At 46.6% G+C, this 25,812-nt stretch overlaps 1 protein-coding gene across 4 annotated transcripts in view; it reads right to left on the bottom strand.

Annotated features, from left to right (window-relative positions):
• The window catches only part of NFATC2 (nuclear factor of activated T cells 2), a 144,350-nt gene that overhangs the window by 72,810 nt on the left and 45,728 nt on the right, over positions 1-25,812 (bottom strand). For all 4 annotated transcript variants that reach the window (XM_024750299.1, XM_024750297.1, XM_024750296.1 and 1 more), the window contains exons 4-5: positions 7,888-8,090; positions 6,768-6,940 (exon numbers count right to left, since the gene is read on the bottom strand). In XM_024750299.1, the coding sequence (XP_024606067.1) occupies positions 6,768-6,940; positions 7,888-8,090 (376 nt within the window). The remainder of the gene's footprint in view (positions 1-6,767; positions 6,941-7,887; positions 8,091-25,812) is intronic.

The raw sequence follows: 25,812 nt of genomic DNA, 5'->3' as shown, positions 1-25,812 counted from the left end.
TCACTCCACACTGCCTCCCCGGCTGCCTCTGTGTTCCCTGACGATGGCAAGCTTATCCCTGCCTTAGGGCTTTGCACCTGCTCTACCCTCCAGCTGGGCCATGCTCCCCCGTCACTCAGGGCCAGGTTAACAAGCCATCTGTTCAGAGAGGTCTTCCCTGGTCAGAATGACTAAGGTTGCTGCTCCCCCACCCCCAAGTCACTAACACATGATCTTTGTTATTTTCACCATGACAGTTAGCTCTGTTTGAAATGATGTCTCTGCCTGCTTGTTGACTGTGGGTTTTCCCCACTAGAATGTGATCTCCATGATGGCCACGACTTTGGTTTGTTCACTGCTGCATCCCCAGTTCCTAGTACTATATAATGCACTCCAAATATACTTTTAATTAAAAGAATAATGTTAAGGGGCCTTTAAGAATTATGTGGGTCGTTTTGGCTTCTGGAAGCAGATGGGCAAGAGAGCATCTCTGATTTATGAAGCAAAGCAAAGTCAATTTGCCTGTCTGATCTCACTAATTCTAAGGATTTCCATAAAGCACTGCTGTGTGATCACCCATCTTCCACGTCAGACTTAGGAGCGTGTAGTGGAGGAGTAAAGGGGAGGTAGTGAGGGAGGCAACAGTCTTCGGTTGTCTAAGCTCTCACTTTCAGAAAAAGGCATATGAAACAACTGAATTTCCATACGGAAAACAATGCAACTGGACCCTATCTCACACCATACACAAAAATTAACCTGATATGGTTTGTATCCCTAAACCTAAAAGCCAGAATCAAAAACCTTCTAGAAGAAAACAGAAGAGAAGATGTCTGCTATCTTCAGATAGGCGGCGATTTCTTGGGAGAATATAACGAGTAATAATCCCAAAAGAAAAGAAAAGAATATACTAGACTTCATCAAAATAAAATATTCATGCTCTCAATAAGACACAATTGAGAAAATAAATAGGCAAGCCACAGACTGGGGGAAAATATCCATAATACATAAATCTGACAACAGGTTCATACCCAATGCAAAAAGAACTACTGTATATTAACAATAAAAATATGAGTAACCCAATAAAAACGGGCAAAAGCTCTGAACAAACACTTCACCAGAGAAGACACAGGACAGCCAATAAGCACACAGATTAGGGCTCAGCGTCATTAGTCTTTAGGGAAATGCACATTATGGGTTATGCACAACGAGATACCATTTTACTCACTGTAATGGCTACAATTAGAAAGACTGGCAAAGCCGAATATTAGTGAGCAAGTGGAATTCTCAGACACTCTTGTACGGAGTGTAAAACGATTTGGAAAATACATAAATTGGAACATATGGTTTTTTTTCCCCATGACCCAGCAATTCCATTACCGGGTATTTACCCAAAAGAAACGAAAGCATCTGTCCACAAAGGCCTTGAAGGGGAACGTTCATAGCAGCCTTATTCATGATCCCCAAACCCCAGAAACAACCCAAATGTCTATCAGTGGTAAATAAACAATCGTTATATTCATACAATTGAATACTGTTGGGCAACAACAAAAAAAAAGGAATGAACCACCAAATCACACAGTAACAGTGATGGATCTCAAAAACATCATGCTATAAGTAAAACAAACCAGACACGAGAGAGCCCATACTGTACTATTCCATTACATGAAGTTCTAGAATGGGGAAAGCGCATCCATGGTTATAGAAATCAGAACAGTGCTTGCCTGTGTATGGGGCTGGGGAGGGGGCACTGGCTGAGGGGTAGGAGGAAACTTTCAGGAACGAGGGAAAACGCCCTGTATCTTGTTTGGAGTGGTGGTCACACTGGTGTACACGATTGTCAAAACCACTGAACAGAAGATTTACGGTCCATGCAATTTAGCGTATCTTAATTATACCTTTGGTAAAACACATTTATGTCATGAAAAGGGAGAGACTGAAAACACCATGTGAGAAAAGCTATTTTCTAGTCCACACCTCATACCCATGCCCCCAGTTCCTGCAAAACGAGCGAAGTGAATTTACACTCTGTGCTCTGAGCGGGCAGGGCCCGGTGGGAAATTGCTTTAGGTGTTTCCTGAAATGTGATGAACAGAGAGGCCCCTTTGCAGGGCAAGGAGAAAACCCAAGGAAAGTTCTCACGGGAGAAGGCATCTGCCCCTGGGGACACATCCACTCTGTCTCATGGCTGCCTCTCTCTCCTGCTGGGCAGCCTGAGGACACTGTTTTCACACTTTCATTTTTTTCAACAAACATTCTGGAGACAGTTGCTATGTGCCAGGCCCTGGCTAACATCCACTGGCCCCTAACCTTACCTAAGAGAGATTGATAAGTAAATTGGGTGTCAGTGCACAGAGAGGGGACCCTACACCCTATGGGGTGAGGGCAAGCTTCCTCCTCGAGGGGCCATCTAAACTGGGGCCTTGGATAAGGAGGGGTTAACTAAGCAACTGAGGGATGCGGGCACCCCACCTCCCAGCAGTAGGTCTCTAACTTTGCCGCATGTCAGAATCACTAGGCATCTCTGAAAGTCTACGGGTTCAGGGCTCAACGCAGACCAACTGAATCAGAGTTTCTGGGGTGGGATTCAGGCATCCTATTTTTTCTTAGAAGTCCCCAGGTGATTCCAACATGCAGCTAAGATTGCTCTGGATGGAGGTGACAGCATAGGCAGAAGCCTAGGAGCCCGAGGAAGATGCCCGTGGATTTGGGAATTGCGGAGCAGAGAGAAGGGTGAAGCCGAGAAATGCAGCTGAGGAGGTGTCGTGGGTTGAACTGAGCCCCATCAAGATTTCCTGCCCACCCAGAACCTCAGAATGTGACCTCATTTGGAAACAGCGTCTTCAATGATGTGAATAAGGATGAAGATGAAATCATCCTGGATTGCGGGGTCCTAAACCCCATGAGAGTGTCCTTAGAAGAGAGAAAAGAGGGCACACAGAGAAGGCCATGTGAAGATGGAGGTAGAGACTGGAGTGATGTGTCTACAAGCCAAGGAACGCTGGTGATGGCCGGCCACCACCGGAGGAGAGGGGCCTGGAACAGACTCTCCCTCCCTCAGAGCCTCCAAGAAGGAACCAGTCCTGATGACACCTTGGTTTAGGGCTTCTGGCTTTCAGATCTGTGGGAGAATCAATTTCTGTGGCTGGAAGGCTCCCAGGTGGTGGTAATTGGCTTCACCAGGCCTGGGAACTTGCACAAGAGGGAAGCAAGGGTTCCACCAGCACAAGGGAACTTGGAGTTGAAGCCGAGAGCTCTCAGGAACCCAGGGGGTAAGGAGAACTGTCCCATTCCAAGGGTCCCAGACGAGGAAAGGCTGCCCACAGCTGTGACCGTGTGCAAGGTCTCTGTTGGGCAAGACCAGGGTGTTGCCTTCTGAGCTCTTCCACGTTCTCCTCCAAGTGGGAGGAGGGTGGGGCAGCCTCCGGAGCTTGGGAGACCAGAGAAGGTTCGAAAGAGTCTCTGCTGAGAATAGGGGAGGGAACTCAAAGGACCTCCCTGGCAACACTGAAGATCCGCTGGAAACAGAAAACTAGAAACATGGGGTGTCCCTCTGTGCACAGGTGAGATTTGACCTTGGGCACACTGGCCTATAAATAAAGAGAAGAGATCTGCCTTTCTGGCAAGTAACTCCACTTTCCAAAGAGTGGCCTCCAGTAGCTTGTTCCAGACTTTTCTACTAGATTCTGAGAACTCAACCTTGATCCCTGATACGTCACGTAAAAGACATCTCCAAAGTAAACAAGTTAGCCTTGCAAATAAGCACCAGCCCACTGAGTGTTTTTCTTACCAACCTACCTTCCCCAAGGGGTGTACATGAAGTCAATTAGTCAGTAGATATTTATTGTACGCATACTGTGTTGATACATGTCACAGACTAATTTGTCAACAAATATTGAATATCTCCCTAAGGATCAAACAAACAGGAATTCAGTTAGTCCATAAATGTTGGAACTGCCAGACAGAACAGAGGAGATAAAAATGACACAAGGCTCTGCCTTCCCTCCGCGAGAGGGAAAGTGGCCCATCGGGAGCTCCACTTGGTATTGCCAGAGAGGCTGGTGTTGCAGAAACCAAAAGAAGCTATTTCACAGAACTAGAAAGTTGGAGACTCTGCCTCTGCTCCCTACCGAGTAAAAATGAGTAAATCACCTTAACAAGAAATCACCTTACCAAGAAAGTCTCCGTTTCCTTATCTGTCAAAGCACAGTAGTTCAATCGGCCAAACACTTTTTTACAAGAATAGGAAAACAAAAAACTGCTATGTTCAAAGCTCACGCAACTTTTAACACCCTGAGGATCTTGCTGGAGGTGCGTGCAGCCAGTGCTGACCCTTAAAGTCTCAGATTGACAGGAGATAGAATGACTTGAAGGACCCAAAGATGGAGAGAACAGGAGCTCCTATCAACGGTCCCTCCTGAGGCCTCCTGACCCCCACCTTGCTACAAACCACAGCCCCATCCTGGAGACTGAGTCATTTGCCAGAAAGGCAAGACCTTATCTTGGCAAGACCTTATCTTCTCAAAATCCCCCAAATCACTGAGGAAGAGCCTGAGTTTCCTTCCCCAAATGTCTTGAGATGTTCAAAACCAAGACCAGGGTGGGGCAATCACCACGACTAGCACTTGGGGGACAGGGGTGGGGTCTGCTGGGCAGAGGAGGGGAATTCCTTCACTGTTTCTGTGATGATGTTTTTCAAACGCTTGTTTTCCTCTGTTGTCTGCTGTTGGGTCTTTCTCCTCTAACTTCAGAGCACAAACTCACCACCACATTCAGCCTGGTCCCCATCCTGACTCACCAGCCTGGAAGAGATCACAGGCCTCCTTCACCCTTGTCCAAAGACCAATCAAGACCAAGTTCTGGCTTCTCTACCAAAGAGGGTCCACCCTCTCCTCTTGCTGGCTGAAGGTCAGTCTTCCTCAATGCTTTCTGCATAAAATATTCATACTTTCCCTTTCCTCATTAGTGTCTGATTAAGACTACCTCTGATGAATCCAAGCCACGTGCAGTTCTCAGCTGACCTACAGAGTATTTTGACTTTGTTGTCGCTTTTCTTAAAAATCAGAAGATTATTGGTTTATCTTTAAAAAAAAATCAGGGGCTTCCCTGGTGGCGCAGTGGCTGAGAGTCCGCCTGCCGATGCAGGGGACGTGGGTTCGTGCCCCGGTCCGGGAAGATCCCACGTGCCGCAGAGCAGCTGGGCCCGTGAGCCATGGCCGCTGAGCCTGTGCGTCCGGAGCCTGTGCCCCGCAACGGGAGAGGCCACAACAGTGAGAGGCCCACGTACCACAAAAAAAAAAAAAAAAATCAGATTTGGCCACACTGAGTCGACACTCCCACATGGAAACACTGGCTGGATTTGGGTAACAGCAACCCATTTAGGTGGGGAATGTGCCAGCCTGGCCCCCAGTCTCTACCACTACTACCCACCCAACCCACTCCACTCATGTCCACGACCTCCCTCGTCTCTGCAGGCAGCTGATTCTGTGACACCTAATTATGGTAAAATGTCCAGTAAAAAGGGGGGAAAAAAACCCTGAAACATAATTGAATATGGAACATTATTGTAAGAGTACAAAAATATTCTTAGAAGAACGAGACTTTTTAAAACTAATAAAAACAGCTTTTGTTTCTGGAACAATGCTTACTTCTTTTTTTATGCTTTTAAAAATGACTTCTCAACTCTCAAAAGCTGAGCAGACAATAAGCTTTGTCACATCTAACTACAAAACCCAACAACAAACTTGCCCAAAGTACCTAAGAATGATCTCAAAGTGATTTCTTCTTTTGAAGCCTGATGTAGCTGGGCCAGGTCTCTGCTCAGAGACCTTCCAAACAGGATCTTGGCCACTCTGTACTGGATTCTGAAAATCTTCTGCATCTTTGTGTGGGTTAGCTTACACCAGACTGTAAGCTCACTGACGACAGAGAAAACATCTTGCTCATCTGCAGGCCCCCGGCACAGCACCAGACACTGAGCAGATTCTCAGTCAACACACAGGGATGGGCTGAGGGCGATGGGGACGTGTGGCTCCTGCATGCCAAGGCTCCTGCTCAGATCCCAGCCCTGCTGAGACAAGTTACACTACCCCTCATCTCTCTCCCTCCTCTTCTCTAAAATGGGCATCACGACACCAGCCATTGCCAAGGACTGCTGTGAGTATTTAAAGAGTACGACACACTGAGCACTTAGCCTAGTGACCAGTGGAGTCACAGTGCAGTAAGCGAGAGCCACCGTGATATTATTATTATTCTACTGAAAGAAGAGAAGAGGAAAAAGGGACTTCCCTGGTGGCACAGTTGATGGGACTCTGTGCTCCCAATGCAAGGGGCCCGGGTTCGATCCCTGGTCAGGGAACTAGATCCCACATGCATGCCGCAACTGGGAGTTCGCATGCCACAACTAAGGAGCCCGCCTGCCGCAACTAAGACCCGGCGCAACCAAACAAAGAAATCTAAAAAAAAAAAAGGGGGCACTAAGTACAGTGAACTCACTCCAACTGCATCACCCTTTTTGAGACCAGCACAACACTTATACATTCCAAACCTTCTAAACCAAGCTGTAGGCTACTTATCAGCCATATTATTTTTCACAGTAAACCCTCCACAAGTAAAGAGAAGCAGAGAGAAACCCTGAAATGTGCTCTGTCTCTGGCCCCTTTGGTCATCTTGGGCCACCGCTGACCCCTGCGGGTCACACATTCTTGCTGGGTACCTTGCCCAGGCTGCACTGCCCAGGGTCACATACACTACACTTGCCAAAAACCGACCCTGCCCAGAACCCAACTTACAGCACTCGATGGGGTTAGATGCTGTCTGCAAGGAGATGATCCTTCCGCTGGACTCTGGAATGTGCACCCGGAACACCAGCCTCACCCGCGTGTTCTTCCTCCCGATGTCCGTCTCGCCTTTCCGCAGCTCAATGTCCGCATTCCGAAGCTTCAGGATCCCCGCACAGTCAATGCTGCCGGAAAGTCAAGAACCCCACTGATAACTGACCATCTCGGGGAGCAGGAGAGGTCACCCGCAAGGGGGGCGGGGGATTGCAATACACGGATAAATTTTTCAGCCAGGAATTTAAACCAAAATGGGGGTAAAACACAAAGTAATTAGCAAAATCCCCCAGTGGAAATTACCTCTCTAGGGAGATTCTGCATGCTTACTTTTCTACTCTCCAAAGTACCTGAAAAACTCAAAGACGCAACTGGGAAAAACTGATTATGGACTATGCAATAGTAAGAGTAGTAATATGGACATTAAATACCTTGAATTTGATCAATGTCCTGTGGTCACGTAAGAGAGCATGCTTGTTCTTAGGAAATGCATGCTTAAGCATTTAAAAGTAAAAAGGCACGATGTCTGCAACTAACTCGCAACCGGCTCAGGAAAAAATAAAGAGGGGGGAGAAAAACAGTAATAAAGCAAATGTGGAAAATGTTAACAATTGGTAAATCTGAGCGAACAGTGTAACAGGAGTTCTTTGTACAATTCTCGCAGTTTTCATGTTTGAGATTATTCTCTAATAAAGTTTTTTAAACTCCAACACATGGGTGCAATGTTTCCCACATTTTAGCCATATGCATATCAGCTCTGTGAGGTTAGACCTATCTGCATAGTTGTTTAATAATTTTAAGTCAAATAAATTTATAAATGTAAATAAACTTAGCCTCATCCCAAGCAACATAAACCAAAGATGCATAAGTATTCTTCCTCTCAACACACATGAAAAACATCTAGGTCTAGAACTTTTAAAATGGAGACTTTTAAAACAGAAACCTCTGTGGGTCCTTCACAAATTGGGAACCACCGTCTACGGTTGCTTCCATCAACTCCCTCCTCCTCCCAAATCCCTGCCACTTGGCCCCATCACTTCCCCATGAAGACCCACTGCCCTCAGCCCCCAGCCCTTACGTTGCCCTCATGTTGTTTTTTGGCTCCAGCGGAATCTCCAGGACTTTGGTGTTGCCCACGATCTTCTCGTAGCTGGTGGTGGTGACTGTTTTCCCCGTGATCCGGTGTACCTGGTAGAAGGCATGGGGCTTAAGGATCCGCTCGTCGGCCGTCCCAATGAAGATCTGAAGCCCCAGCGGCTTGTTTTCCATGTAGCCATGGAGCTGAGGGGAAGAAAACAAAACCAAATTATTACAGCACCATTAACATACAGGGTATGGTGGCTACAGTCCAACAAACAAAAACAACAAAGAAGCTCATGAGCAGCAGAAAGAACACAGAATTGCTGCAATGTCTAGAGTCATGGAGAATTGGAAGCAACCTGCATGTCCAGCCAGAGGGGACTGCTTGGATAAATTACAGGGATCCTCTTTCAAATGGAATATTAAGCAGCCCTGAGAAAGAGTGTGATAGATCAGAATTGCATTTATGGAGAAACAGCCCGAAACTATGCTTAATTGGTGACTGGGGGTCAGGGGGTGGTAGGGAGAAGAGAAAATAAGTGGAAACGATAAACCAGAGCTCTTGACAATGGGTTGCCTAGAAAGAAGGAACTTTCAGTTTTTATATGACTATGTTCCAATTAACAAGTTAGATTTTATAATTTTAAAAAAGAAAGAGCAAGACAAAAGTACCGTCATCTAAACTGGTAGAAAATTAAAGACTGGAAGAAAATATGTGTAATGTATAACATGCAAAGGATTAATACATACAATACATAAAGAATGCCTACAAGCGAATGAGTAAAGGACAAGATTCCTGGCCATCCTATTTAAAATCGAGTCCTACCCCCATGGCTGTCCCTAGCTCCTTTCCCTTCTTTTTAATCCCATAAAATATACTATCTATTTTCTCAATTCCTTTTGCTTGGGTCTTTCTTCTACAACTAGACTATCACCTCATTGAGGCAGGGTTTTATTTAACTTGCCACAGAATCCCTAGCACCTAGAATAACGCTTGGCACACAGTAGGCATTCTAGTACATATCTGCTGAATGAATTAATAATGAATTTTTCAACAGAAAATTGGACAAGAGATTTGAACAGGCAATTCACAGAAAAACAAATGACCATTAGCATAGAAAAGATGTTCAAGTTGCCTTGTAAACAGGAAAATACAAATTAAACAACTATGAGATATCATTTTTTTGCCCATTAGATGGGCACCCATGTAGATATTTGATAATATCAAGTGTTTTGGAGGCTGTGAGGACACAGACACTCTCCCATAGCTGATAGGAACAAACTGGTATAACTATTTTTGGAGTAGCAGTTATTAATATTAAAAATACATATTCCCTATGACCTAATAAATCCACTTCTCAGTATGGACCCCAGATGAAATGCTGTGCATGCAGGAGATGTGCACAAAAATTTTTACTAACACGAAGAGAAAAATGAACAATCAGTTTCATCCATCAGGCTTTTGAGTAATACACGTCCAGGCTATGAAAGACTACAACAGTTAAAAAACCAGTATGGTAAAGATCTGTGAACTTCACCTGGAAGATCTAAGACATACTATTAAAAAAGAAAAGCAATTCGTAAAAAAAAAAAAAACATGGATAGCAGGATACAACTTATTTTTTTTTAATGCTGAATGTTTTGATCCATTCATTTATACTCATGTAAATGCAATAGGGAAAGGTGTGGAAGGATGCGCTCCAGACTGACCACACCATGATCACTTCTAGGGATGCAGGAGATCAAGGATGAGAAGGTGATCAAAGAGGAATTTAACTTCATCCACAAAGTTATAGACAGAAGAGCTGCCTGGAAACTTGTGGAATTTAACATTGGTTTTGAAAATTATATGTAAGAAAAGAAAAAAAGGACGTTGAGCTAAGAGTTAGAAGGTGGGTCCCTGTCTTGCCACTCCCCAGCTGAGAAATGCTGGGCAAATCATGTAATCCTTCTGTGCCTCTGCTCCTTCCTCTGCAAATTGGGCGGAAGGGGGGTTATGACAAGTGACAACTCACTGAGACCCCACCCTTCCACAGAGTTCTACAAAATTTCAGTAGGATCTCCAGTCAAATGCCCAGAACCAAAGGCTCCAGGGCAATAGATAATCACACATGGTCTAGAACTGCACTGTCCAGTACAGCAAGCAATACAAAAATTTAATTGAAAGGTCAGTTTCTCGGTCACACGAGCCACACCTTCCAAGTGTTCAATGGCCACAAATGGCTGGTGCCATAATGAACGGCACAGATACAGGACGTTTCCATCATCGAGAAAAGTTCTTTCAGACGATGCTGGTCCAGAAAGATGGTGTTCTCTTGTGCCCCTCTAAACACTGGACCAAGAGGCGAGCTAAGGGTGGAGCAGAGCCAGAAGGCAACCTTCTTCATAACCTGCCAGGCTGACACCTACAACATTTACATAAGCGTCTGATACACACCGGAGAGGCACCCTGGGGCAAAGGTGGAAGTGAAGTCAGTCTCTTATCTTTCTCCCCCATGCAAACTGAAGAACAGGTACTGTTCTTGACAAAAATCAAAGGAGGAAGGGCAGCTTTGAGGACAGATTCCGTTTTTGTTGTTCTTGCTTTCCATTTGGACCCAAGATAAATATCTTTCCTCACCTCCTGTCCTGGATTTATCAGGAGGTGGTAAACACAGTATCACTCAGAATCAAGGAGGAGAGTAGGTAGGATAGAGAGTGACCCTAATGGTCTGAGGTTCCTTCCTCCTTCCCGGGATCTAAGAGCAGAAATTGCAGGCTGCATGTACTCAGGGTAAACAGCCAGAGAACACCTGGGGATAAAATCCGTCACATCCCAAAGGAGTCCAGCCGCCTCTAGTCCCCTCCCCTGATGGCACACTAGTCCAAGCCACTACTGCCTCTCCCTGGAGTGACCACCACTGCTCCCTAACTGACCTCTTGCTGGTCTTTAACAGAATAGCCCTCTGATCTTTAAAAAATGCAAAGCAGACCCAGACGTTCCCCTGCTTACAACCCTCCAAAGACTTCCTGTGGCCGGAGAATAAAATCCAAACTTGGTACCATGGTCTGTGAGGCTTCCAACAGCCCAGCCTCTGTCTTCCAGTCCTTCCACCCCATTAGGCTCCTGCCAGCACCAGCCATCCTTCTGTTCCCTGAGCACACCAAGCTCTCTCCGACCTCAGGGCCTTTGCACAGCCATCTTCTCTGCTGGCATACTCTTCCACTGGTACATTTAGCTCTCAGATCTTCAGGTCTTTCCCAAACCACATTAGTTACATACACTCAGTGCCGGAGCCAGCTATTCCACCCTTGCAGTTGGTTAAATTTTCAGGAATTTTAAGAGCCGTTAGACATTACTTTGATAGCCTGAAATTAGCCACGATGAGAATATTTACACCACAAAAACTGGCAAATGCTACAAATCGGGGCTCTTTTTTTCTAGAGAAGTAGATGTTAAACATTCAGTGACACACCACAGGAATAGTTACTTCGTTACCATCTGAAATTTTCTTGTTAGTTGTTCATTTGCTTAGTATCTCTCTTTTCCACTTGAACAGGAAGTCCATGGTAGGAGGAAGCGTGTTTGTTTCGTTCAGTGTGATCAATAATCACGTGGAATCAATGGTCACCAGCAACAACCGGGCAGCAGCTAAGTGTACACTGTCCCCAGGCCAAGCACCACACTCAACGTTTTACATGTATCACAACAATTCTAGGTAGGAGGGGCCCATTTTATAGATGAGAAAACGGAGGCTGGCAAAGTCCTGGCAACTTGCCCCAGGGGACACTGTTAGTACAGGGCAGGGCCAGGATGCGGACTCTGGGCCTTCAGGCTCTAAGTCCATTCCCAGCGTGCTGTCTGTGCCCTTGGCGCCTGATAGACTCACAGCTGCTCTCTGATCTACAACTACAGCTCAGAAAGTGCAGATTACGTTCGCAAAGGAAACACGAGCGAGTGCGAAATTATAAGATCAAGAGTGCTCTTCCTGCTGAACAAGAAGCGGTGGGGGCAGGGGAGGAGGAAGGGAGATGGAGGGAGCCGGAGAAACAGGCAACAGCAACCAAGACAAACAACGCTGCCCCTCAAGAGAAGAACCCACTTCTTTAAGCGGGAACTTTGTGTGTCCCGGGCTGAGCAGCCCCTAGTTCAGCTGGACTAGCTGATGCCATGTGAGCAGCTGGAACCCACCTCACCCTCGTGAGCGCCCCCTCCCACGTAAGACAGGTCTCTGCTGTCAGAGGGCGTGGTAGAGCAGGAAGGAGAAAGGATTTCACGTTTGGTCAGACGTACCCAGCTCTCAGTCCAGGCCCTGCTTCTTATCAGCAGCTGTGTGACCTCAGAGCAGTGACTCCACCTCTCTGAGCCTCCATCTGCTCCTATAAAACAGGGACATCACTTCCCACTGCCCAGGGCTCTTTGAAGGCTAGAGAAGATGACCTTTATAGGGCCCCAAAGCCCAGCACACAGGAGGTACCCGTGAAAAGAGAATTCTCCTTGTCATCGGAGGCTGATGCAAATCAAAACACGGAGGTGACAGGACGGAACTGAATGGAGAAGTGAAGAATGAATGTGAAAGACCCACAATGTGAAAAACAACCCCGAACATCCTGATGTGTGGTGAAACCCAGGCACTCATTCCATCGTCTCTGTGGGCAGCTGAAGAGCCCCTGACGTGGAGGGCTGGGAGGAGGGGGGTGGGGGAAGAAACCACACCGTCTAGCGTGAAAAAAACACTTCCCCTCCGATCTCCACCCTCCCCTTCCCTGAAGGTGGCAGAAGATGACCAGAGCGCGTGCATTCTGGAAGAGGCTTGCCAGCTTTCCGGAGGTTTGATAAGACCATACGGCTATTTACTTGCCTCTCCAAAACCTGAGTGATTTGGGTCTTGCAAACAGAACCTGATGCCTTGGGATGGCGTGCCCTGCCCTCAAGGTCTCAAATGCCCCATTGCCCCCATTTTAGGAAGACCTGGGTCTCGAGGCCTCTTTCCAGGCTTCTTCAAAGATAAGGTCATCTCAGGAGCATGGCAAGCAGGGTGGCCTCCCAGCCATAGCAGACTCCCGCCTGCCCACCCATTGGAACCTAGAAGCTCAAGGTCAGCCAACCTCCAAAGCACAAGAGGCTCCACTTCCTGCAGCCAGGGTGAGAGCAAAAGTCTTCTCCTTTTCGCAGAAAATTTCCCGAGCAGTCTACAAGATTCCAGGAAGAAGGGGTGCTTCTGGGGCACATCATGAGGGTCTGCCGCACAGCTAGGGGGTGTCAGAGCTGATTTAATCTGTACAGCAACACACGGAAGGAAAAGCAAGGTGATCCCTTTTATGGGTGAGAAAGCCAAGGCTCAGCGGGGTTAAGTGACTTGCTCATGACCCTAAGCTCCAAAGCCATCGAGTGGAAGCTCAGGGATGTGGCCAGATTTGCTTCCCATGTCGCAGCTGCCTCCTGACGCTCCCAGATGCTGGACTATGTATATATTATGACAGGCAGGTCCACCCCACCAGCTCAGCCAAAAGAACCCAGACTTGAAATGGTCTCCACATCTCAGAGACCCCCCGTTTCCCAGAGAAAGCTCATCAGAACCACGCCTGCCCCCAAATTCAAGCTCTGCCCCCTCTTAGCAGCAACTGAACTGTCCTGAGGCACAGGTACATGTGGATACTTGCTTTCCCTTCGTCTTGTTATAAAAGTAATAAGGGTTCATCATTCATTGCAGAAAAAATAGACAATATAAAAATATATATATTATAGAGAAAATACTCTCTCAAAATAAATAAGCATTTTAGTGTACATCCTTCCAGACGCTTCTTCTAGGCACTTAGAGAAACATACCTGGGATTCTATTTCAGATATTGTTTCCACTTAACAATATAATGTGACCATTGCCCTTGGTCATTAAATGTTGTCCACTGGGACAATCTCAAATAACTGCATAGTATCTCCCTGGGCTTAGACCGGCACAAGGCAAGTGAGGTTCCCCGGGCACGTGGTTTAAGGAGGCACCGGCTCTCAGGGCTGTGCAAATGTTATCTGAGTACCTGAAAGTGAGTGCTACCTTAAATTTTGCCCTGTCCTGCATCCCTTGTTTCCATCCTACGTTTGGACTCACAGCTTAACCTCTACAGTTGGGCATTTAGGTTGTTCAAACATTCCCCATTATATAATGTTGCAATGAGAGCTCATAAATGACACTTCCTTGAAAACAATTTTTCTATCAACTCTGTTCAGAGTTTTTAAATACTCTCAGATGGATGAGGCTGCCATCAAATCTGAAATGTGGGATTGATTTTCAAAATGGCAACAGGCCAAGGAAACTGTTTTGAATTTTACTAAAATCAAACTTTAACAATGTTAAGTAGCATTTTTTTGTTGAATTTGGAATATTAGGAAATTGGTATCATCCTCAAATATTACATTGTGAAAGAAGGGAAAAGCCCATGGGGATGTTTTATTGTAATTCCCAACTGCCACACAGCACGCAGGGAGAAAGTTTTTTACAAATACACGTGGATCTCAAATTCTGCCTTTATTTTTGGATGCAAAAATTGCAGAACATAGCTGCTACCCCAAGCCCACTCCCATCTCACTCTCTCTCTCACACACACACACACACACACACACAAACACACACACACACACGCACACCAGGAAAACTACTCCATGATTTTACTCTTATCTCAGTGATGCCAACAGCATTACATATCCATCTAATGAGCACATATTAATAACATCATTAAAAACTCTAATTCATGATAACTCCCTCCGCCTCACCTCCATATCGGATCCACCTCAGAGTCCTGTCAATTTGATTTCCTAAAGTGCACTCAAATCCATCACCATTTCCCCATCCATCACTTCCGCCCTAGTCCAAACTACAACTATTTCTCTCCTAAAGAGTTTCCCTGCATCCCCTCCAGTCCCCACCCACGACTTTCTACCCTGTGGCCAGGATGACCTTTTATAAACTCCCAGCTCCCACTGACGACACCACCATGTGTGATCTGACCCCACCTCACATCACACCCCAACCCCCTTACCAGGGGCTCCCTGTGTCTGATCTTTCAGAAACAATCCCCCCGTCACCCTCTCCACCACCTCTGCCCTAGGTAATTCCTAGTCATACTGCAGAATGTGACTCAAATACTATTTCCCAAAAAAAGTCTTTCTTTTGCTCCCCGGACAAGGCGGGGCCTCCCAGCAATAGTCTTCTTTGTTATACTTCTCATAATTACAAGATATAATTAGGTGCCCAATTAACTGTGGCATGCCTGTCCCCTTTCCATCCTCCTGAAGTTCCATCAACAACTCAACTGCCCTTTTACAGAAGAGGAAACGGAGGCTCAGAGACATGAGGTCCCCAACCAAGCAAGCAGCAGTGCAGGGATTTGAACCCAGGTCTGACGCCAGGAGGAATATTTCCTTCATCTGCTCTATGTGCGACTGATGCAAAAGACAGAACAAGGGTACCAACCAGGTAAAACTTGACCTGGCTGAAATATGTAAACCTAAGAGCAGAGCCCACAGAAACAGGGTGTGCCCAAAGCTGTGGTAGACAATTTTGCAGTTATCTTTCAAAATTACAAATGTACACTCCCTTTGCTGTAGTAATTCCACTACTAGTAAGTGGGTTATCCCATGGATGCCCTGGTAGATGTGCAGAGAAAAACTAATGACAAGGTTATTCAATGCAGCGCTCTTTAAAATAGCAAAATATTGGAAACGACCTAAAGGTCCATGAAAAGAGTACTGGTTAAATCAGTATTGGGATATTACAGAGTATAATAATGTTATTAAACAAAAAAAAAAAGAATGAGTATGCTGGGGACCAGCATGACAGTGAATATGAATGGCAACCCCTGGAGTTGTGCAGTGCACAATCTGGGCAACCACATGGGGCACCCTAAGGAAGCTTTTTATATAGCAATATAGAATAATCTCCAAAATACACCATAACCGTGAGAACAAACATATGTGTTTTTAAGGTGGAGAAGGGATGTGTGTGTGTGTGTCTGTGTGTGTTTGTGTGTGTGTGTGTGTGTGTCCAAAATAAAAGTAGAAAAGAAATCAGGTCTTGTTTTAAAATGCCCACTGGACTTTGATCATTCCCAGTAAGGAGCTCTGTTGTCCCATGACTCCATGGTTGTAGCTCCCTTAAACCCAATATATTGGTTACAATTCAACTCAAATGAATGTATAACATAAAAATAAAGCCAAAATATTCATTCAAAGAAAGAGACACACACCCCCGTCTGCTTTTCTCTTTGTAAACCTTCACATTTCTTTTAAGGGCCACAAAGAAGGTAAACTAAAGCGATGAAGGTACAAATGCATGTGCAACGTCCCATCCCATCCTGTAAGAAAAGTCAAGACCCAGGACCCACCCACAGAAACGTCAAGAGCAGGAGTCCAAGGTGGAGGCCTTCAGCAAAGGAAGAAGCAGGCAGAGGTGCCAGCAGGGTCCCTTCGAGTTAAGGGTATGGGGCCCACACCAAAAGAGAAGCAAACCGCACACCACATCCACTGGAGCAGCAAGTCTTGGTGGCTCAACGTTTGAAATCCAGCGAGAATCTGCTTCTCGCAAGCCCGCTTACCACCACTAGGGTCTGAGCTACCATCATCTCTTGCCTGGACCATTGCAGTAACCTCCTTCCAGGGTCTCCCTGCTTCCATCCTTGCCCACCTCTTCTCCTCCCCGCTCCACATGACCTTCTGCACACAGCAGCTAGAATGATCTTTAAGACTGTACATCAGATCTTGTTGCTCCTCTACTCAACCACCGCCCCCACCCACCTCCAGCCACTCCGCGGCACGTGGGATCCTCCCGAACCGGGGCACGAACCCGTGTCCCCTGTATCGGCAGGCGGACTCTCAACCACTGCGCCACCTGGGAAGCCCACAGCAAACATCTTTTTCGGATCAAAAAGCCAATGTCTTTAACGTGACTCAGAAGATCCTATATGATCTGAACCGTCTCCTCCATCTCCAACCCTCCCTCCCCGCTCCCTCCACTGCAGCCACACCGCCCCGTTGTCCTCAGACAAGCCACGCACACCAGGCACGCTGCAGCCTCAGGGTCTCAGCACGAAGCGCTCCCTGTGCTTGGTGCGCTCATGCCGCATCCTCCCAGGGCTCATCCTCCTTGTCGCTCAAACCTCTCCCCAAACGACCCCTTATCAGAGAGCCCTTCCCCGACCACTCATCCCAACATGGCACCCCACGCCCATCTCACTCTTCACCTACCCACCCTGCTTTATGCTGTAACAGCCATTTATCGTAGCCTGATGTCGCGTGATATATTTAGATTTTTTTCCCTTCTCCGGTCCCTCCCTGACTAGAGCATCAGCAGCTTACCTGTCTGGCTCACAGAGGCATGTGCAGTGCCTAGAACACCACGCAGGTGCTCAACACGTGAGCGACCCTAGGAGGGAGGGGAGCCCCACCAGAGGGGTCTGAGTGGCTATCATCCCTCCAGACCCTCCCCTCCCCCATGACAAAGGGCGGTTATGCCGCCCACGGCAGCTAGCTTCCAGGCCCACAGCGAACACTGTGTCCTGCTCAGCGTGCGCAGGACTCGGCTGGTTAGACAACCGACACCGGGACTCCCCTGCTCCAAGGAGAGGTGACAGCATCTCCAGGGTGTGATGGAAGAGGGGCCCCACGTCTGCTTTCTCACCCAAGCGGGGATCCCGCTGGCCGGATATGTCTTCAGCCTCGCAGGGAGACCTCTGTGACCAGACGCCCCTCTGCTAGCGTCACATTCTATTTTATTATTGTATTTTATTTTTTATTTAAATTGAGGTAGAGTTGATGTATAATATTAAAGTTTCAAGTGTACAACATAGTGATTCACAATTTTTAAAGGTTGTATTCCATTTATAGTTATTATAAAATATTGGCTCTGTTCCCTGTGTTGTACAATATATCCCTGTAGCTTGTTTATTTTATACCTAGTAGTTTGTACCTTTTAATCTCCCCTACCCCCTATCTTGCGCCTGCCCGCTTCCATAGGGCCACATTTTAAAAATCACGTGGTGAGCCACAAAAAGAGAATGAGACACTTTGCACGGGCTCGAAAACAAAACAAGTCAGTCTCTCTCAGTATTCTAAATTAAGAATCAAGTCATTCTATATTTCTCACATCACTGGAAATTAAAAACAGACATATCTACCGCAGAGCAAGCACGATGACTGACGAGAGAGGCTTGATGGCCTGAAACATGCTAAATTTGTTTCCAATTACCATGTCCACATTTGAAACCCCAAGGAAGCCATAGAAAACAGAGTGGCGAGATCAGAGACAGACACATTAGCCTAATGGGATCCAGGACCCAGTGCTGTACCCCATTCTCCTCTCCCCACAGCACCGCCCCCCAGGGGTCTCTGAACAAAGAAACGGGATCACTTTGCCCCCTCCCTCCTGGAGACACCACCTTTCCCTTCTCCGGTCCCACCTGCCCCACTGTACCCTCAGCCCCCTGCTTCGGGTCCTCTCAGCAGAAATGTCAGGAAAAAAAAGAAAAGAAAGAAATGTCAGCTCCCCACCAGCACCCCCATCCCGACCAACTATCTCCCCAGGCCAAGGAGTGGCTGAGTCATAGAGGAGATGAGTCTGGAAGTGCTGGACTGAAATATGCGAGCCTTCTCGGAGTGGACCTTTGGAAGGAGTTTTGGTTTTTTTGCTGCTTTAAGAAGCCAAACGAGTACTTTTCACATCTTCTCTCTGTCCCATGGGTAGAACCAATGTAACACGGAGATTAAGAGCATGGACCCTGGAGAAGCCAGACCATCTGGGGTTACATCCTGGCATGGGCACTGACTCTGTCGTGGTGGGGAAGTTAGTTTACCTCTCCGGGCCTCAGTTTCTTCATCTGTATATGGGACTAATGACAACATACCCTCACTGGGTTACTGGGAGGATCAAGTGAGTGACACACAAAGCAGGTTGTAGGCGTTCGATCAGTATCAACTTTCACAAACATTCTTTCACCTATGGCTGGTGACTTTGGACAATGAAATTCCTCCTTCTAGTCTAAGTTCTTGGAAGAAATCATCTTGAAGGTTATCTTTCGGCTCTAACATGTGATAACCCTCAGGTGCATTTAGAAAATCCAAACGCCTCATCACAGTCTACAAAACCCTGCATGATCTGGCCCTTGCCCATGTCACCAACTTCATCTCCCCGACCCTGGTCCAGCCACACGGGCCCCCTTGCTGCTCCTTAAACAGGCTGAGTTTGCCCCTACCACAGGGCCTTTGCACTTGCGCTCCCCCCAGCCTAGAACACTCTTCCCTCAGGTCTTCCCATGGCTGGTAATCCCCTGATTCTTTAGGTCTTAGCCTAAATTCAGGGCCTTCTTTGAGCAGCCCGGCTAAAGCAGAGCCTCCCCACTGTCGCTCCATCATTCCTGCTGATTTCCTTCGAGAAGCGTTATACATTTGCTCATTGCTGACTGTCTGTCCTCCCCACCCCACCCCCTGCTAGAATGAAAGCTTATTCATCACCACGTCCCAGCACCTTGAATAGTACCTGGCATATAGCAGATGTCCAATAAATATTTGCTGAGTAAATAAATGAACAGATTAATTTTCAGGTTCCTATGTGGCTCAACGTACTGCCAAGTGATTCATCCTCCAGTGACCCTGAGAAAGGAGGCTTATTCATGTCTAGAAGAGAATCCCCATGTTTGGAGTCTGCATGAATTCACTACCACTTGAGCCAGTCTGCAGGAATGTGTCTCACCCTGAAAGAGACATATTATGCCAGGCTAATTCCATTGGAAGTCAAAGAGGACACAAGCTCAGGCTGGGAAAATGAAGTGTACCATCTCTTCTCCAGCAGCATTTAGGAATGGACACAGGGAGAGACTGAGTCAAAAGTACAGTGACTCGGTAGCCTCTTGGAGGTGGTGAGGAAAGGTGAGGCACGGGCAATGCCCTCTGCCACCTGTGCGTTCACCCAAAGACCAGACGACAAGAGAGACTATGCTTCAAAAACATTTTTCCACGAGTCTCTCGCTCAGGGCCCCAACCTGATACTGAGGAACAAAGTGTCTGATGTGTGCATGGGACCTGGTCTCTGGGAGAAGAAGGGAAGAGGGGAGAAACTGAGTCCCCCTGGAGGGAGCAATTGAGGACTGAAGGCAGCTCATGAAAACCTTGTGCACCTATCTGATCCTGACCAGTGGTACCCAACATGGCAGTGTGAACACCCAAGGATGCTGGGACGAGAATCCCACAGCCGGCTCCAACAGCAGCCCCTCTGAACACTTGGATAAAACATCCCAAAGAAACTGCAGCTCAGCCTCACATAAATGTTCCACCAAAGACAGGGTCATCTGGGCGAGGCATAAACTTTGGCCCTTCCTCTTTCCCTTGGGCCAAAAGCTGAAAAAGAACCCAGAGATGAAGTGGGAAAAGCCAGGACTCGTGAAATGCAAGACAGCCAGCTGAGCCAGTCAAGGCCTTCAAAAGGTGAGTTATTCCCAATCAAATGACACACCTCCCCCCACCCCACCCCAAAGGCCACGCAGGTCTCTCTGGATCCAGACCAAGAATTCTGAGTCACTTTTGCCACAAAGGGGAAAAAAGGAGAAGGCAGACGTGATGTGTACCTTTCCGCGCGCTATTTTGGGATTTTAATATCCAATTTCTGTCGTTTCAGAGGGTGGGTTTTTGGAGGACTCTGCATAACTTGTACCGTGCACAGGCGAGACAGCGCAGAGACAGGCCTCTGTCGGTGACCTGGGGAGAGGCGCGGCCCCTTTGGCAGAGCAGCAAATCGCATCATCCAGGAACAAGGAGCCCGTTCTTGTGCAGAGCCGCTCGGGGCCGGCTTTCATAACATGATGGAAGCATGTGGGCCGATCCGATCTGACTCACCTCTTTCTGGAGGCAGCTCCACGCTCATTCACTCATTCGTTTATTCATTTATTCATTCATTGAGCAGAGGGCCTCTCAGGGAAGGGTCGCTAAACTGAAAGCTGTTCTCACAACAGTGACTACGCATCCCTTGGGTGAAGAATCGGGTACCTCTCTGGATGGATGGTGACACCTGGGATTATCATTATCTCACAATTTGTTTAAGATGTGGGGTAAAAAAACAAAAACAAAACTAGTGAATCAGGATTTTTCAGCCTCAGCACTACTGCCTAAGGTTGATTTGGGGGCCAGCTCATTCTCTGTGGGGGCCCGTCCTGTGCATTGTAGGGTGTTTAGCAGGGTCTCTGGTCTCTACCCACAAGACGCCGGTAAACTGCTCCCCCGCCCAACCCAGTTGTGTTGATCAGAAATGTCTCTGGACACTGTCAAACGCCCTCTGAGGGACAAAATCACCCCACTTAGGACCATTCTTCAATTACACTGACATTTGTGGGGAAGGGCCTTTTTCTGCAGAAAATCTGTATTGGAACCCTATCCGCAGTCCATCAGAAAGTGCAATTGGCAGAATCTTCAAAGGGCACCTCTAATCCTTCAATCTCTCACCTTCTCTTCCACCTTCCCTGGGTCCCAACACCACCATCTCTTGCCCAGACCACTGCACCCACCCCCTTGATAATCTCCCTGCCTTTCTCTTGCCCTCCTCCTACCTCACCATCCTAAATACATTCTCTACAAGCAGCCAGAGGGATCTTTTTAAAGCAAATCAGATCACATCACTGCTCTACTTAAAACCCACCAATGGTTTCCCGGTGCATAAAGAATAAAGTTCAAATTCCATGCCCCGCAAGGTCCTGCATCATCCAATTCCTTCTTCTCTCTCCAGCTTTAACTCCTACTGCTCCTTCCCTCGTCCACTACAGGCAGCCACACAGGCCTCCTTGTCAGTCCTCAGACACCCAAGCTCTCCTGCCTCAGGGCCTTTGCACATGCTGTTCGCTCTATAGGGAAGGCTCTTTCTCTGGTTCTCATCCGACTGACTGCTTACTGTCATTCAAACATCAACTTAAATGAGCCCATGCCTGGAGAGGAATCCCCTGACAATGCCAATATAAAGTAAACCACCTCTCCAGGTATTCTCTCCTATTACCCACTCTTTCCCCTGAACACACGTCATCACAATCTGAAACGACCCAACTTATGGTTTAACCTGTTCAATGTCTGTTTCCTCATTGGAATGAACACCTCATTTTTCTCCTTCACTTATAACCTTTGTTATAAGAAAAACAACTTATTAAAAAGTAATAATAGCCACACTTTGCCTAGTCTCGCAAGCACTGACTTTCAAGGCCCTTGGCCCCTGACACCTCCATGGCTCCTTAGAATATGCTCCATCTGTGAAGGCCAGAAGGACGAGTGGGCCAGTGTGCTTGTCTGGATTTTCAAGATAAGGAAACCAAGGCTCAGATTCACTTACGCTTTTACTGACTACAGAGAAAGTGCCTATGATGTGCCACGCAGAGTTCTAGGTGCTGGAAACGCAGCACTGAGACAGACCAGACTAGCAGGAGGGAAGGCTGGAGGTTTTTGACTTTTGGGTACAGACATGCCCTCAAAAGAGAATCCCAAAGGTCCCCAGGGACCATCCCTCACAGGAGACCTTTCTTGCCCTCTCATCAGCTGGCATGTTCCATGGACCTCTCCTAAAACGCTGCTACATCTTCAAGTTTAATATTCACCTCTCTAGACCACAGGCCATGGAAAATCAGGTAATAAATGAAGGACCACAGCTCTCAAAACGTTAGAACTGTTACAGTATCTTTCTTCAAGGTTACCTGTTGTGGTAGAGACCACTTGCTCTCTGTTGCCCATTTTCCCTTCCTTAGTAACAGGATCCCAGTTATCTTAGGTGGCAACGAGTCCAGCTGAGCGTCCACACTTCCTAGCCCCTTGCAGATGAACATAGCCACGTTACCAGGTTTGAGTCAACGAGATGTAGGCAAAAGTGTGGAGAGGACTTGCAGAAAGGTTCCTGAGAGGAAGCTAACCCAGGTGGGGAGTGGGCCCCTTTTGCCCTGTCTTCTTTCTTGCTTGGAATATGGATGTGATGGCCGTGGCTCCAGCAATCATTTTGGACTATTAGGTGACCCTGAGCGGGACAGGAAGAGAGGAGGGGCCTGGATTCCTGATAACTTCATAGTACTTCAGATGACCCATCTCTAGACTCTCTCCATAAGAAAATAAGCTTTTGAGTGTTTAAAGCAACTGTTATTTCGGGTTTCTGATAGATGCAACTAAGTCTAACTGAAAGACCCATCATCCCATCACCCATCCCATCATTTCCTCCATACGTTCATGTCCCCTCTACTGCATCTCAATGGGAATAAGATGACCATGCTTAGGTGAGCTTCAATTGAAAATAAAAAAAAAAGACTCAAGATTCAAAGAGTAGATGTATTGGCGCACAAGTCTGCTTTACAAAAGGCTTCATAAAGAATGATTTCTCTTAAGAGCCAGCACTGAATGTGAATCTGAAAGGAACTGCCATACACAAAGAGTCAAAGATCCAACTGCTCAGAACCATTTCAGGCAACGACTCCCAAGTCAGTCTGCTCTCCCTCTTATGCATAATTGGAATGAGTGTCTAGAAAGGCTGTCTGACACATGCAGGGGTGACGACGGTGCTCGCTAGAAATAAAATTGCTGCTTACTTTCTGTCTGGTTTCCGAATTGCTTTTTCCTGGTTGAAAGGTGCCAGGCCTGGCAGCTTTCTAAAAATTTAAAATTCAAGTCAACAAATATTTGTTGAGCACTCTCTATTCACAAAAAAAAAAAGCCACACTAGGGAAAATCTGTATAAAAGGCGGATGCTATAATTAATCATAATAATAACAGTAACGACAGTAGCAGCTAATAATGTATTGAGCATCATTGCTTGCTAAATATTGGGCATTGTTCTAAGTGCCAATATCTATCAACTCATTCAATCCTCATGGCAACCTTCTGAGGCAGATACTATTACTTTATTTAAGAGGAAATTGAGGCACAGAGAGGTTAGGCAATTTGTTCAAAGTCACACAGCCAGGAAGGGAGAAGTCAGGGTTCCAAGCAGGCAGGTCGGGCTCCAGGGCCCATTCTCCTGACCCCGGTATGATATTCTGCTCCTGTTGACTCAGAATGGGGGAGACAGCACACCCACAAGCGGCCACACAATGTCCCCAAACCTCGATCATTCTCTAGCCATGTTCCTGAGCTTTTACTGAACCATTAGTTACTGAAACTTTCTCTTTAAAAGGCAACTTGTATTTCTACTTACAAAAACTTATTTTAAAATAAATTTTACATTTTTTGCAAAATATATAAATACAAATATTTATATAATGTATACTATATGTATACCATAAATAGTTATACAAGCTATTGTGTATAAAATAAATAAGCTACAAGGATATATTTATTGTACAACACAGGGAATATAGCCAATATTTTATAATAACTGTAAGTGGAGTATAAACTTTAAAAACTGTGAATCACTATGTTGTACACCTGTAACTTATACAATATTGTACATCAACTATATCTCAATTTTAAAAGTTTAAAAAATCAATAAATTCAAGTTAAAGCTACTAGAAATATTTGGATAAATAATAACCCTCTTCAAAAATCTTCCATAAACAATGCCGGCAAAATGTTGATAGTTGTTGAGTGATGGGTATATAGCGGGTTCACTGCACCGTTCTCTCTAATTTTATGTATGTGTGAAATCTTCCATAATTAAAAATTTAAAGAATATAAATAAATAAAATAAACTTTGTCACTACCTCAAATAGGAACCCAGGATCATCAGTCAGCAATCAAAGGTGCACATAAATACACAATAAAGGGCTTCCCTGGTGGCGCAGTGGTTGAGAGTCCGCCTACCGATGCAGGGGACGTGGGTTCGTGCCCCGGTCTGGGAAGATGCCGCGGAGCAGCTGGGCCCGTGAGCCATGGCTGCTGAGCCTGCGCGTCCGGAGCCTGTGCTCCGCAACGGGAGAGGCCACAACAGTGAGAGGCCCGCGTACAGCAAAAATAAATAAATAAATAAATATAAATATAAATATAAATAAATACAAATAAAATACCGGTGCCAAGAAAATAATTATAAATGTTTTTTAAAATGCTAAGTACCACAGAATTCATTGACCAGGAAACCCCAGTTTGAAGAACACTGACTGACACATAAGTCTGTCACAGGCAGTGCTAGGGGAAGAGCAGAGCCAGGGTTGGGAGCCAGGCGATCATCAAGGGACTTGTTAAAAAACTACCTGGGTCGGCGCCCAGACACTGGAGAGGCTCAGGAAACCTTTTGCTCAAGGAGCCGAGAAGCTCTACAAGAAGAAAAAGTACCACTGCCCTGCCCGCGTGCTAGCAGAGGGGTCCTTTGTGCAGAGAAGGAAGTGGAAAAAGAAAATCCACCAATGTATACAACTTCGATGCATTTTCCTGAAACCAAAAGTGGCAATCTTCCAGGCAGCTGCTTGCCTGTTTGTCTTCCTTGTTCTGTGTGTGTAACTGCAGGGTCTCCGGGGTGGGCTAAGTGTTTAACAACCAGTTCTCCACGGGAAAAAGCTCAATTTGTAATGTTTGCCAATTTCCGTGGTGTAAATACTCCCACCATAGCTGACTCCAGTCTACCAATGCAATGTCACCGGATTTGGAAAGAGATGTACAATGGCGGACCGTACGGACTATTTTCCCTGTACGGAGACAATGGATGTAAATAACCTCAGGGGCGTAGATGATAGGAAAATGTAGAACTCCTGAAAATTTAACAATCGGTTCCCACGAGCCGGTACAAACTGGCAGGGCCACACCCCTGGGTACACGCGGGTCTCTACACACGTCTGTTCTCGTGCACATCCGCTCATGTATCCGTCTGTCCATTTCTCTCTCTTCTCCCACTGATGGAGAGTGTACACACACTTGCCCCCAGCCGACGCTCCGTGAAAAGCGTAAGGATGTCTCTGCAGTCTGGGTCCCTCTCCACTCGGCCTCCCCTCATCTCTCTGCTGCCCCTCCTCCAGTCCC

The sequence above is a fragment of the Neophocaena asiaeorientalis genome, unplaced genomic scaffold (genome assembly GCF_003031525.2).
Source record: "Neophocaena asiaeorientalis asiaeorientalis breed wild unplaced genomic scaffold, Neophocaena_asiaeorientalis_V1.1 scaffold606, whole genome shotgun sequence".
Taxonomy (NCBI): Eukaryota; Metazoa; Chordata; class Mammalia; order Artiodactyla; family Phocoenidae; genus Neophocaena; species Neophocaena asiaeorientalis.
The sequence above is the reverse complement of the archived record's forward strand: the minus strand, read 5'-3'. Positions and strand labels throughout refer to the sequence as shown.